Consider the following 14,680-nt stretch of genomic DNA (forward strand, 5'->3'; position numbering starts at 1 on the left):
AAATAACCTTCTCTCTCTCTCTCTCTCTCTCTCTCTCTCTCTCTCTCTCTCTGTCTCTGTCTCTGTCTCTGTCTCTGTCTCTGTCTCTGTCTCTGTCTCTGTCTCTGTCTCTGTCTCTGTCTCTGTTCTATTCACCCTCTCATTTGCCCAAGGTCATCTGCCATCTGCTTGGAAATCAGCAAACATTACTGCTCTGCATAAGAAAGGTGCAACAACTGATCCCTGCAACTACAGACCAATCAACCTTCTCCCAATCATCAGCAAGGTTATGGAATCCATCATCGTTTCAGACATTAAATCCTTCCTCTTCTCCAATGGCTTGATGTCCAATCAATTTGGTTTCAGACGAGGTCACTCGAACCTGGAGATGCTGCTTCTGCTCTCCCAACAATCGATGGAGGTCCTCAATGCCGGACATGAAATCAGAGCCGTATCCCGAGAGATATCGCGTGCTTTTGACACGGTCTGGCACCCTGCCCTGCTCACCAAACTCTCTTACTATGGTATCCAAGGCCATCTCCACTCTTGGCTCAGACTTCCTCTCCTGTCGCGGCCAACGTGTGGCCCTTTATGTAGTTCTCTAATCCCTCTCTTCCTGTCCAGGCTGGAGTTCCTCAAGGCAGCGTTCTGGGACCTGTTCTTTTTCTAGTTTTCATCAATGATCTCTCTGACTCTCTGGGAAATCCTCTGTATCTCTTTGCTGATGACTCCACCCTCTGCCGTATCATCTGTCATCCCTCAGACCGGCAAGCAGCAGCCTCTTCACTCTCTGCAGATCTGGATAAAATCACAAGCTGGTTGAACACTTGGAACAGGTCTTTCCATCCTGACAAATCTCACACTCTCACTATGTCTCTCTGAAAGGACCCTCTGGAACCTCCCCCCCCCCATCTACTTTCTCAACAATCCTCTTGAAAAAAAGTCCTTTCATTCAAGCTTCTGGGTCTCACTATCTGCCATGATCTTTCCTGGGAAAGCCACATCTCCAAGTTGGCCTCCAAAGGCATTCGCCGATTGGGAATCCTCCATCGTGCAAAGTCCTTCCTTGGCACACCTGAGCTCCTGACCACATGCAAAGTTTTCATCCACAGCCTGATGGAGTGCTGCTCTTCCCCTCTCTGGACTGGGTCCTCTGCTTCACATCTTGCTCAGCTTCACGCTGTGAAAACCAAGGCGTTTCGGATCATTGGCATCTCCCGCGGTGAGGCTGAATCATTGGGTCTCTCACTCTCTCACCACAGGCATGTCGGTGGTCTTTCTGGCTTCCACTGTCTCCTCTCCAGCCTCGCCCCCCCCTCCCCCCCCCATGCTCTGTCTGCTTTCTGTCCCGCCAATTTTTCCGCAGGGCGCTCAAGATCTGCCAGTAACTCCCTTCTGGTTCAACTCACAAAATCAAGAATCACTGCTCACTTTCATGCTTTCATTCCTCTATTTTTTCCCCCGCCTTTGGAACAAACTCCCTCACTCTGTTCAACCCCACTCTTCCCACCAGGTCTTCAAAACACCTGTTCACCACCACCTCTTACCTTCCCCCATCCAAAACCATGATCTTTTCTCCCCCCGCTAATCCATCCCAAACCCACCTCCTTCAAATTCTCGAATCTCCTTTCTGAAAGTCCCTGTTGTGTCCATCTTGTATACCCCGTGTATCCCGCTCCCTTCCACAGATCTCTTCATGTGTCTATCCCCCACTGTTTTGTGCTTCCCTCTCCCGTCCCTTTTCTCTCATGCTCTCCTTGTTATTATATGAGCCTTGACATTGTATATTAAAAAAAAAAAAACAACAACAACAACCTAAAAACAACTCAAATTGGTAATATATGATGTTGAGTGACTCGTTCACCTCCCAGGATACTTTGTGGGTATGTGCACTCATCTTTGACCTGTCTATCCTCAGTTCGAATCTTGGCCCAGCAATAAACTGTCATCCTCGCGTTTCACAAGCCGAGTCAGGCATCAGTGCGTGTGCCTCGGATAGCAATGTTAAGCCAGGCGTCCCGTCTGCTGGCATTAGTGAACAATGAAGAATGTGCCTTTCACGAAGAGTAGGTGAGTTATCGCCGGCACCCTGGATAAATTCCAAATTCCTGCAATTTCAGCCAAGTATCCTGCGCTGGAGTGGCGACCCAATCCAGTATTGTAACCCTCGCCAACAAAAGTTCTTCAGCAGAATGGACACTTTTTTTGTAGAGCGTGGTGCGCCGACAAGCGAATGAACAAATGACTTGGTTTTTATCCCCTCCACATGCCTTTCACCATTCTTTACTTTTCTCACCTCGCCACAAAATTATGGACCCTGCAGTATCTTCGAACGTGATCGAGCTTTCAACGGTGGAAGCCGCTTTCAAGGAATGCACGTCTGGAGTCACGGATGAAACGTATGTCCGGTTTGATTAACCATTCCACAATGCAAGATTGTACAAATGCTCCTTCCAGTCAAATAGTATATGCATCGTCACTTTTATTTTGAGATTTTAAAATTTTTTTTATTGTTCACAACTTGTTACTTGCCCCTTGTGCAAAAACTGTATGTTTTAACGACTCCGTTGGTGCGCCGGATTTGCCGTGTATTTCTTCGCGTTTGTTGTTTGCACGCGCGCAGAGAGAATGTTTTCAACATCATCGGAGCTTTTGACATTCCAAGATTTGTGTACAACCAAGAGAGAAAGAAGTTTTTGCCGTAAGTGCCTCTGGCAGATTGAAACCATTTTTGAGGACACGACGACCGAATGTTTTTAATCGTTTCATCAACTTTTATGTGGATGCACATGTTCCTGTTATCGGAGATTAATATGATGCCTCAATTTTTATTTAAAAAAATAATTAATATAAATAATACTCTGAAGATTGTTCTTGGGGGATGATGTCATTGGCTTCCAAAACAGTTGGTGGCCTTGTGGGCCAACAGGGGCACAAATTCAGGCAAGCTTTCGCCAAGCCTCAAACCTTCGGGGGGGAGGGGGGACCCGAGAAGTTTAGGGGTGGAGTTTCAGCTTGAGTGATGGCTCAACAGCCAATAATACGAGTGGGCAGGGCTCGGCGATATCATGGGGTGGGACCCAAACCGAGGTTGCAAAGGGTTGTTTGGTCTGGGGGTCAGCTGGAGGCTCATGTTTGAAGTGGACGCACAAAGCATCGTGCCAGCTCTCCAGTTGACCTGCGTGACCATGGTCCGTGCTTACCTCTGGTTACTCCAGACACACTCTGCTGTGGACGTGTCGAGCCCGAACGGATTGCGACGATGTTTTCCGTGTCTTTTCTTTTTCTCACTGATCTTTCTCCTGTGGTGTGCAATGAAGCCTTATGTTGGTTAAATAAGAGCCTTCCGTCCTTACGAATGCCTGGGGTGCATATTTCATTATACTGTCAGATCCCACTATTCGTGGATTCACTATTCATGGACCCCGCGTATTCACGGGGTATTAATTGTTCTTGCATGTCTTCGCGGGTCATAAAGTGTGACGCTGACTTGCTTCTACATTGGCGCTTTGGATATTCCCATTTTTTCTTTTCTATAATATTTTTTTATTTTATTATTATTATTATTATTATTATTATTATTATTATTATTATTATACACTTCAGGACTGGTCTCCTGTATCCACCTGGAAAATTGGAAATTGGCCAACATCACAGCATTTCATAAAAAGGTGCGAAAGGAGATCCCCTTAATGACAGACCAATTAGCTTGGACATTCTACGTTTACTTGGACATGCTGCTTATACTCTCCCAACAATGGTGGAGGCCTTCAATGTCAGACATGATATCAGGGCCGTCTCTCTGGACATATCACAAACTTTTGATACAGTCTGGCATCCTACCTTGCTCTCCAAACTGTCTGCTTATGGAATCCAAGACCAACTCCACTCTTGGATTACCGACTTCCTCCATTCTCAGAGACAACATGTGGCTCTCGACGGAACCCTTTCATCTCCTCTCCCTGTCAAGGCTGGAGTACCCAAGGCAGTGTTCTGGGCCCCATCTTATTACTAATCTTCATCAATGATGTCACTGATGCTCGAGAAAATCCTCTTCATCTCTTTTCTGCTGTGACATCCCTCATCCTTCTGACAGACAGACAGGCAGCAGCCTCTCCCCTCTCCTCAGACCTTGACAAAATCACAAACTGGTCAAACACAATTTTGATGATGTATCCATATTGTCCACCCTTTGTGTTCTCCGTTACACCTCATCGTTACCTGCATCCCTTGTTTGTCCATCTCTGTCTAACTTCTCCCTCCACCCTGCTGTTGGTGTTTCCCCTTTCTTCTGCTGTTCCCTTTGTTATATCCTGATTTGTTCTGTGTAATTGCTCTTCCACGAGCCTAGACCATGTTAAAAAAAATACATTAGTAAGTGTAAAAAAAACAACAACAATACCCCGACATACGTGGACTCCGCCATTCGTGGCATTTTTCATGAACGTATCTCCTGCAAATGGCGGGGTCCGACAGGTATTGCATAAACTATTCACCAATAGCATAATATTCCCGGTGGAACACGTTCCTCATATTGCAACGAGGGCCTTCCTTGTTCCTTCCCCTCTATGTTTATAATTATAAACCATCAAACAAACTGGGTCTCATTTGAGTTATTCAGACTGTTATCGATCGCTATGTGAAAATAGCTGCATTGGCTTTAAATCCTTTTCGAGGATATTCAGGTTATGGGCACTTTGCACCCGTTATTAAATTCACCACCTCACCGGCAAAACCACTGTGAGGGTTTCAATTTGATTCCGACCCCGATGAGGTGAGGTGCCCAGCGGGCTGCTCGACCAGCCGTGGGCACTCCCAATTCAAGATTCGTGGAGGAGTGAATCGGCCCTTAATCCAGCTCGGAGCGTCTCGGCCGTTTGGCCCACGTGATCACCGTAATAATATACTTTGGTTTCTCTCAGTTGTTGTATTGTTTCGTATGCAGCCTGTGGCTGCTGGTTGCATCGGCTTCTGGAAGCACTGATGTGGTGCCCCTGTTACCAGTAAGCTGATACTCATTTTTCTGACCTCGGAAGGATGACAGGCTGAGTCAGTCCACCTGGTTTTATTTCAATGGCATGACAGGGGCTCAAACTAAAGACCCTAAGATCTTAAGCCAACAGCAGGCTTAGTTTCTCTCAGTGACATCATGCTATGCAGCGCCATATATGCTGCAATAATCGTACTGTAATTTGAGGTTTGTTTGACTTCTATGCACTCCTAAACCGCTGGACAGAATGAGTTCAAAACTGGTGGTTGCAGTTGGGGGGTGGAGGGGGGGCGTGGTGAGGGGAGAGGGTAAAAGAAAAAGCAATGATAGATGATAGGATGAGAGGAGGACCCCAATTCTCTCTATCTAAATGTGTATCATATAGCACCGCTCCTGGTTGGAGGGGTTATTATACTTCTTAGTGAAAAACTCCAATTCTAGTGGAATTTTCCCGTCAAGGGATGAGTTCATCGCTGAATGTCTGTAATTTATTGTGGAGAAAACTGGTTTAGATGAAATAGTTTCATTGAATGAAATTTCAGGATTTTTTTTTTGTTTAGTTTTTTTTTTTTCCTGCAGTCTCTCATGCTCATGGAAGAGCCGTCTCGTACAGACTTGCAGACAGAAACACAAGAAACGCCAAACTTGACAAGATAAACACAGCCATTGACTTTGGGGAAGTTGCTTGCCAGAATGCCAGGGGTGCTTGCAGCACCATATTGTGGTGGCGCCCTTTTTCTCAAGTTGGCGGGGGCATTTTTTTATTTTTTTTTTGCTATACCTTGTCGAGGCTCGTATGAGAGCTCACACACAACGCACAGCAAGGGGGGGGGCATGAGACAAGAGGGGCGTGGGAAGGACAAAATAGTGGGGAACAGAGACATTGGGAGATCTGTGGAAGGGAGAGGGATGGTGTTCGGGAACATGTGGTATACAAGATGGACATTACAGGGACTTTCAGGAAGGAAAGCAGGGAATTTGAAGGAGATGGGTTTGGGGTGGATTAACGGGGGTAGAAAAGATTGAGGATTTTGATGGGGGAAGATAAGAGGTGGTGGTGAACAGCTGTTTTGAAGGCCTGGAGGGAAGAATGGGATAGAACAGTGAGGGAGTTTATTCCAAAGGTGGGAAAAAAAAGAGGAATGAAAGAGTGAAGGTGAGCAGTGATTCATGATTTTGGTAGTTTTACCAGAAGGGGGAGGGGGGGTGCTGACAGACCTTGAGCGCCCTGCGTAAATATGGGGGAGACATATCGCAGATAAAGCAAGGGGGGGCGAGACCAGAGAGGAGACTGAAGAAGACAGAAAGACCACTGACCTGCCTGTGGTGAGAGAGTGAGAGGCCCAAAGACTCAGCCTCATCGTGGGAGGTACCAATGATCCGAACTGCCTTGGTTTCCACAGTGTGAAGCCGAGAAAAGCGAGAGGCAGGAGCACCAGCCCAGAGGGGAGGGCAGTACTCCATCAGGCTGCAGACGAAAGCTTTGTATGTGGTCAGGAGCTCAGGTGGGCCAAGGAAGGACTTTGCACGATGGAGGATTCCCAATCGGCGACTGGCTTTGGAGTCCAGGTTGGAAATGTGGCTTTCCCAGGAAAGATCATGGCAGATAGTGAGACCCAGAAGCTTGAAAGAAGGGACTTCTTCCAGAGGATTATTGAGAAAGTAGATTGGGGGGGGGGGTTCCAAATGGTCCTTTCGGAAAGACATAGCAAGAGTGTGAGATTTGTCCGGATTGAAAAACATATTTCATGTGTTGGACCAGTTTATGATTTTATCCAGATCTGCGGTGATTGAAGAAGCTGCTGCTTGCTGGTCTGAGGGATGACAGATGGTACGACAGAGGGTGGAGTCGTCAGCAAAGAGATAAAGAGGATTTTCCAGAGTGTCGGAGAGATAATTGATTTTGAGGGAGATCCCTCTCCTCCCTTCTCCCCACCAACCATTGCTTTCTGGTCTTTGGTATATCTTTAAAATATCGAGCATCAAACGAAGAAGCAGCACATTCCATTTGTCGTCCGCTATGACTCGGCCATTGTTGAAATCAAACTGCCAACTTCCCAGTTCAGAGCAGATGCTCCAACCACAACACCACTGAGTATGGATGTTGCGGTGCAGGATATCCACAGATAGCATAATATTCCCAGTGGAACATGTTCCATACTTATTTTTCTTGGGTTGCCAAAATATTGATGTTAAAAGATACATGAAATGTTACCTATTGTAAACCTTTTTATTATTTCTCCCACCTTTTTTAACCCCCATTTGTCCTGCACAGCATAGCGATGACGCACCATCCACAACCCAATCTGCTGGGATCTCCGCAGAACAAGGCAGAGATCTTCCGTGAAAGGTTCTGCATTATTCAGCAGGTGTGCACTTTCTCCGTTTGGCACTCATTGCCTTGAACACATTTTTAAACATTCGAAACACAAAACAGCATTAGCTGCAAGTGAACAGGTAGTCGATTGCATTAACCGGTGTTTATCTTCTCTGTCTCTTGCAGTGCATGCAAAGGCATGAGCTCTTCTCTCCGGCCCCTATCAGCACTGGTAATCGTGAGGCAAAGACCCTTTTCCAGGTGTGACCACAGGTTACCCATTGAGGGTATACGTGCTGCACACAAAACTGGGAGCGATGCGTACCGGCCACTTATTTTGAATTGTTTTGAAAGTTCCTGTGTTTTACCGCCACGTGCCGCATTTTTTTTGTGAAAATTACCGAAACAGTCCCGAAATACAGGGTGCACCAACATTCCCAATGAGTGTAACTTTGTGGCATTGAATGTTAATTAATCATCGAGCTCATCCAAATGCACTCGTGAGCATTACGGAGAATTCAAAAGTTATCGAAAAAGTGATCAATGTTAATTAATTTAATTAATACGATGAATATTCCAATTATTATGCCGTACTTTTTGGCGTATAAGTTGATACTCCCCCCCCGCCCCCCCCCCGAAGTCCGGGCCTCGACACATTACAGAATTCATTGCCCAGACCAATTGCCGATTGGGTGAGCAATTAAACCTTAATCCGCTCACTGCTCATTAAGATTCATGACCCTGGAAGTACAATATCTGACGATGCTTTGTGAGTGTCAGGGAGGAATTAACACCTCGAGTGTTCTTACTGACAGTTTTGCTGACTGCCGTAGTTGAAGTAGCCAATTCGACTTGTCCGCTGCAAAATGCGGTACGACAGCAGCTCCGCTCGATGCGAAAAGGCTCAACGGTTTAGAAACTCCAAATTACAATTCTTGTAACGAGAACACGATTTGGAAAAAGGATCTGACAGCTCTTTAGTACGTTTTTGCCTTGAATTGCTTCGAAGGAAATATCTTTCTCGCCATTTGTGATGATGCTGTCCCGTCCATCTCGACACAAACTGCATATTTTGTACACCGAAGTGCAAATGCACAATCATACGCTGATCCTTAAAAAATTATACACCGTGATATTGCAGTGAAATAAATATTCTGTTTTCATGTATTGCGCACCGCTCCTTCCCACTTCCATATCGAGGCGATGCCGGGCGCCGAAGGAAGGGAGTACTCAGTTTTTACTCCGTTTGTTTTCTTTCTTGTTTGTTTGTCCGGGCGAATATCTCGGCCATCCTTTGAGCTCGGAAGCTGAAATTTGGGGACAAAAGTGAAAGTGTGCTTTGGCAAAAACGGTATTTTTTATTTTTTTTGATTAATCAATTAATCGATTTTTTTTTTTTTTTTTTTTTTTATTTTTTTTTTTTATACCTTGGTCGAGGCTCGTATGAGAGCTAACACACAACTCACAGCAAGGAGGCATGAGACAAGAGGGGCGGGAGTGGAAGGGACAAAACATTGGGGAACAGACACAGGTGAACTGTGGAAGGGAGAGGGATGGGGATGGGACGGGGAACATGGCGAGGGAAGATGGACATTAAAGGGACTTTCAGGAAGGAAAGCAGGAGAATTGAAGGAAGTGGGCTTGGGTGGATTATCGGGGTAGAAAAGATCGAGGATTTGGATGGGGGAAGATAAGAGGTGGTGGTGAACAGCTGTTTTGAAAGCCTGAAGGAAGAATGGGAAAGAATAGAGTGAGGAAGTTTATTCCAAAGGCGGGAAAAAGAGGAATGAAAGAGTGAAGATGAGCAGTGATTCGTGATTTTGGTAGTTTTACCAGAAGGGGTTGTTGGCGGACCTTGAGCGCCCTGTGGAAATGTGGTTGGGACAAATCGCAGAGAGAGCAGGGGGGGGCAAGGCTGGAGAGGAGTCGGTAGAAGACAGAAAGACCACCGACCAACCTGCGGTGATTGAGTGAGAGGCCCAAAGACTCAGCTTCATTGCGGGAGATGCCAATGATCTTAAAAGCCCTGGTTTCGACAGCGTGAAGTCGAGAAAGGTGGGAGGCAGGAGCACCAGCCCAGAGGGGAGAGCAGTACTCCATCAGGCTACGGACAAAAGCTTTGTAAGTGGTCAGGAGCTCAAGAGGGCCGAGGAAGGACTTTGCACGACGGAGGATTCCCAGTCGGCGACTGGCTTTTGAGGCAAGGTTGGAAATGTGACTTTCCCAGGAAAGGTCATGGCAGATAGTGAGACCCAGAAGCTTGAGAAAGAAAAGACTTCTTCCAGAGGATTGTTGAGAAAGTGGATGGGGGGTTTTGTAAACGGTCCTTTCGAAGAGACATAGTGAGAGTGTGAGATTTGTCTGGATTGAAAGACATGTTCCACGTGTTGGACCAGTTTGTGATTTTATCCAGATCTGCAGTGAGCGAAGAAGCTGCTGCTTGCCGGTCTGAGGGATGACAGATGGTACGGCAGAGGGTTGAGTCATCGGCAAAGAGAAATAGAGGATTTTCCAGAGAGTCCGAGAGATCATTGATGAAAACCAGAAAAAGAACAGGGCCCAGAACGCTACCTTGAGGAACTCCAGCCTGCACAGGAAGAGGGGATGAAAGAACTCCATTTAGGGCCACACGTTGACTGCGACAGGAGAGGAAGTCTGCGAGCCATGAGTGGAGATGGCCTTGAATACCATGGGAAGAGAGTTTGGTGAGTAGGGCAGGGTGCCAGACTGTGTCAAAAGCACGTGATATGTCCAGGGATACGGCTCGGATTTCCTGTCTGGCATTGAGGACCTCCATCCATTGATGGGAGAGCAGTAGCAGCATATCTAGGGTAGAGTGACCTGGTCTGAAACCAAATTGATGATTGGAAATCAAGCCATTGGAGAAGAGGAAGGATTTCATGTCTGAAGCGATGATGGATTCCATAACCTTGCTGATGATTGGGAGAAGGCTGATTGGTCTATAGTTACAGGGATCTGTTTTTGCACCTTTTTTATGCAGGGCAGTGATGTTAGCAGATTTCCAAGCAGATGGCAGATGACCTTGGGAAAATGAGAGGGTGAATAGAACAGAGAGAGGGTGAGCAAGAGTAGAAGAGCAGGCTTTGAGGACACGTGGGCTGATGCCGTCTGGACCGGTTGCAGAATCTGACTCGAGGTTTGAAAGCAAGCTCTCCACCTTGTCAGGAGAAAAGGATACAGAGTCCAGGGACAGTTGGGTGCGACTGGGTAAAGTGGGTAGAGATAGTGATGGGTTTGGGACACAAGATTTAGCTGCAAACACCGAGTTTAGACATTCAGCTTTATCACGTGTGGAATCAGCAGTGCGGCCATTTGAGGTAAGGGAGGGGATGGAGGGGGAACATACACCAGAAACAGATTTGATTAAACGCCACCAGGATTTTGAGGAGGGAGAGAGGTTTGAGAGTTCAGACTTGAGATGAGAAAGATGTTGTTTTCTGGCTCTCCTGAGGGTAGATACACACTTGTTCCGAGCTTTGTGGAAAGAACTGAGATTGCCCTCAGTTGGGTTTTGCTTTCCATGAGGCAAAGGCAAGTTGTTTCAGGACAACTGCCTCGCCACAAGCTTCAGTAAACCAAGGGCGGGAGGAAGGGTAAGACAACTGAACACGAGAGGGGATAAATCTGTGCATGAGGGAGAGCAAGTTTCTTTGAAAGAATTCCCAGGATGAGTTGATGTTTGAGAAAGTAGTGATAGGAGACCAGTCTGTAAGTTTGATGGCTGCTTGGAGACCCTGCCAGTCGGCTTGAGTGAAATGCCAGACTCGACGGCGGTGAGGTGGTTCTCTGATAATAGCCAGAGAGATGTCCACTTTAATAAGGACGTGGTCAGAAGAACCAATTGGAGCGAAGGAAGAGCAGCAGATATTGTCAGGGAAATTTGTCAAAATCAGATCCAGAAGAGATGGAGTACCATTGGTTGAGATCCGGGTCGGGAAGTTGACCGATTGAGTCAGTCCCAATGAGTCACAGAAAGCTTTTGCTGATGTCCCATGGCAGGTGAGAGAGGTACCCACACCTAGCCAACTGGCGTGATGACAATTGAAGTCGCCACATAAGAGGAAGAGAGAGTTTGGATGAGAAGATAGAAGATGGTCCATGTTTTCGGAGAGTGAGGTGTAGATGGAGTCATCACTGTTCGGTGGACGGTACAGTACACATATAAACATGAGGTGGGAGTGGAGGGGAAGCCGAAGCCAGAGGTATTCCTGGGGGTGTGGGGAGTGAGAGCAGTGCAGGGAGAGTGAGGAATAGAGTCTTTGATGAAGAGAGCAACACCTCCACCAGGACGAGGCTCAGGTCTGTCATACCGTAAGAGGGAGTAACCAGGGAGAGATACTTGGGAGTCAGACACGTCTTGGGAGAGGAAAGTTTCTGTTAGGCAGATAATGTCTGGTTTGTCAGTGGCAACCTGCATGGAAAGATCTGAAAGGTTTGAGCGAAGGCCCCGGATATTTGAGGTCCACACTTTTAATGAAGAGGTAGGGGAGGAGGCTTTGGGTGCAGGAGGTGGAGGGGGCGGGGGAGGGTCGGACGAGGGACGAGGGGGAGGTAAGGAGGGGTGCTGAGGGAGTGTGGGGTGTTGCAGAAAAGCGAGGGGAGGGGGCCGAATGAGGAGGAGAAAAGGCCCTGTGGTGCTGTGAGAGAGGGGGAACAAGAGACAAGGAAGATGGCAGTTGAGGATTTGAGGAGGTGGAGTGAAGAGATGGAGGTGAGAGGGCAGTGGAGGGAGGCAGGTTGGTGGATGAGAGGGGGGCAACTTAGAGAAGGAAGAGTGAGGGGGATGAAAGGTGGGAGAAAGGTGAGGGGGGAATTTTTGAAAGAGGTGAGAGGGAGGCTTGGAGGGAGAAGAGTGGGATGGTTGCTTTGAGAGTGAGAGTGAGGGGTGAGGGGGGTGAGTTGGCACTGAAGTTGGAAAAAAAGAATGGTTGATGGAAAGCGAGCATCCATGGCAAACTGTGGCTTTTAAAAGTTTTAGGTCAGAGATGCGATTTAACACAATTCTTGATGGATGCAATGAAGGCGAATTCAGAGCATGGAGAGAAGAAGTGCTGTAATAGTTGGATTTTTTAGGCAAGGAATTTATTAATCAGTTATTTATTTTATTTCTCATCCTGGCAATATCTCAGGCACCTTTTGAGCTAGGAAGCTGATATTCGGACACGACGGTGAAGAAGAAGTGATTTTGGTAGCTGCAAAGGGTATTTTTTGATTTCTTCATTAATCAATTCATTGTTATTTGATTTTTCGATTAATCACTTTATTTTCAAAAGCTTACAGATTCGGATGAAGCGGTGGTGGTTTAAGTATGCTATGAGCCAATTGATTAAGAAATTAATTAATCAATTATTGTACACCGCTCCCTCCCAATTCCGACTCCATGTGCTGCGAGGCAGCATTGCCGGGTGCCGAAAGCTCCCCTGCGATGTCGCGTGCTGGAGGATTGTTATTTATTTATTTATTTGACCTTGGGGTGGTGTACTTTGTACCGGTACTTGTTTTATTTTTTGTTACTTTTTTCACCCAAATACGGCTTGTACGTGCACTTTTTTGCAACCAAACTCACTTCCTGTCATTAGCATCCTCCGCGCATTCCCAGCACCGAACCGGCGGGAAAGCATTTGCTAAATTGGCGCGAAATGGTGAAGATTGCAACTCATTGTGCGATCCAAGACTCAATGTAATGTGAGTTGGACAGACTTCCCACCTGGTGACGGTTGCTCTCAAGGTTTAACAAAGGTGCGGAGCATGTCCACGCTACTGATTGGCTAAACCGTCATTTCTTGAAACGTTTGCGAGAAAAAAAAATTGCACAAAAATTGTAGATCCTTGCACAAAATTTAAAATTATTAAATACAACTATTACAATGGGTGTGCATGTCCATTATACCTGAAGCTTGTTTCCAATTCTGTGTTTTTAAATTTAAGTTTTCTTTTTTTGACTTCTTTTTTCATATGCAACACAAGGTTGCGGGGTAGCACAATTGGCTGCAGGTGTGACCGCGCCAATGATGTCATGCCTTCTGTAGGTTAGGGCAGGAATTTGTAATTTGTTAATGGTGCCAGCAATAACTGGGATCTTTAACGTCCACAAACAAATGCAAGCAGATGGAACGCTTGGTCTTAAAGTCCATCTGAGGGATGGCACTCACCCTGTTGCCTTGCCCTACCTGTGAAACACCACGATGACAGTTTACAACTGGGTTGAGATTCATACCTTTGTGACACAGCTTAGAGGTAAGTGTGCGTACCTCCTCGGCAGTACCGCCAGCCCAGATCTGTGACTGAAACACTTGCAAATGGTGTTAGCATCTCCGCAGTTAGCAATGGTTGTGCATTTATAGTTGTTAATTTTGTATTTTTTTTTTAAACATGAAATACAATTGTGTTTCTAATCGATATTACCAACAGTATAAGTGCATACTCATCGACATATTTTAAAAGGACCGTCTTGGCTACTGCAATTAGTCATCATATGCAATGGATGCATTTTCTCGTCACCAAGCTGATCGATGGCGATCTCTTTCCAGTTGCGTACAGTGGAATTTCTGTTGGGAACGACAACAAATTTGAAGGAAGTGATTCTTCTGGGAATGCTCACTCAGATTAAGGAGGTATTTTTTAATCAAGATTTACGAACTGGCCTTTCATTTGGTAGTCTATGATTGACTTAGAATTGATTTTTGAAATATCATTTAAATTAAATATTTGAACTTTGTTCTTATTTTTAAAAAAATATTTGTTAAAAATATTCGCTCAACAAGTGGAAGGATGAAAGGGGGGGGGGAGTGTGGAGGAGTGTCCCATCCACCAGTTGGTAGGAGTTGGAATGCTCTCGGACAGCTTGATCAGCAGGCTCAGAATGATTGAGATATGCTGGTTTTACATCTTGAATGGCTGATGATCGGAACACATGAAAGAAGAAGAGGGAAAGAGTGGAGATCTTTAATTAAGCAAGCCATAAAATACCATCTTATTAATCTCAAGGCTGAACTCCAACCAGTCTCATTCCTGAAAAGTCAGGGTGGTGCCTTGTCAAGTCCGTCTCTGGTGTATGCTCCCATCCCTCACATCAAACGTCATCACCGCACACTTTGCTAGAGATGAGCAGAATGTCTCAATTCGATGTTTGCCTCAAATCTTTTGTATGAAAACCATCTCACTCTGTCCCAATATTCTTCCGTCGTACCCACTGTCTACTGGACTTTGTGTTTTTTCTCACCGGAGTTGGAGAAACTTCTGTCTAGCCTCGGCCCTGCTTTATGGATGGGCTGAGATGGCATCAGTGCCCGTGTTCAAAGCCTGCTCTCTTCCCTCCATTGTCTTCCCTCCAGTGCTTCCAGTGGGTGGTGGACGACCATCTCATGCTAACC

The 14,680-nt window shown here is 46.2% G+C and overlaps 1 protein-coding gene across 1 annotated transcript in view; it reads left to right on the forward strand.

Annotated features, from left to right (window-relative positions):
* POLE2 (DNA polymerase epsilon 2, accessory subunit) overlaps positions 1–14,680 on the forward strand; it is a 53,758-nt gene that overhangs the window by 2,546 nt on the left and 36,532 nt on the right. The window contains exons 3-7 of the mRNA XM_085871443.1: positions 2,303–2,378; positions 2,603–2,680; positions 7,245–7,338; positions 7,473–7,547; positions 13,838–13,921. Of these exons, the coding sequence (XP_085727569.1) occupies positions 2,303–2,378; positions 2,603–2,680; positions 7,245–7,338; positions 7,473–7,547; positions 13,838–13,921 (407 nt within the window). The remainder of the gene's footprint in view (positions 1–2,302; positions 2,379–2,602; positions 2,681–7,244; positions 7,339–7,472; positions 7,548–13,837; positions 13,922–14,680) is intronic.

This window comes from Eptatretus burgeri, chromosome 2 (assembly GCF_056783735.1).
Source record: "Eptatretus burgeri isolate ZD-2024b chromosome 2, Ebu_testis_v1, whole genome shotgun sequence".
Classification (NCBI taxonomy): Eukaryota; Metazoa; Chordata; class Myxini; order Myxiniformes; family Myxinidae; genus Eptatretus; species Eptatretus burgeri.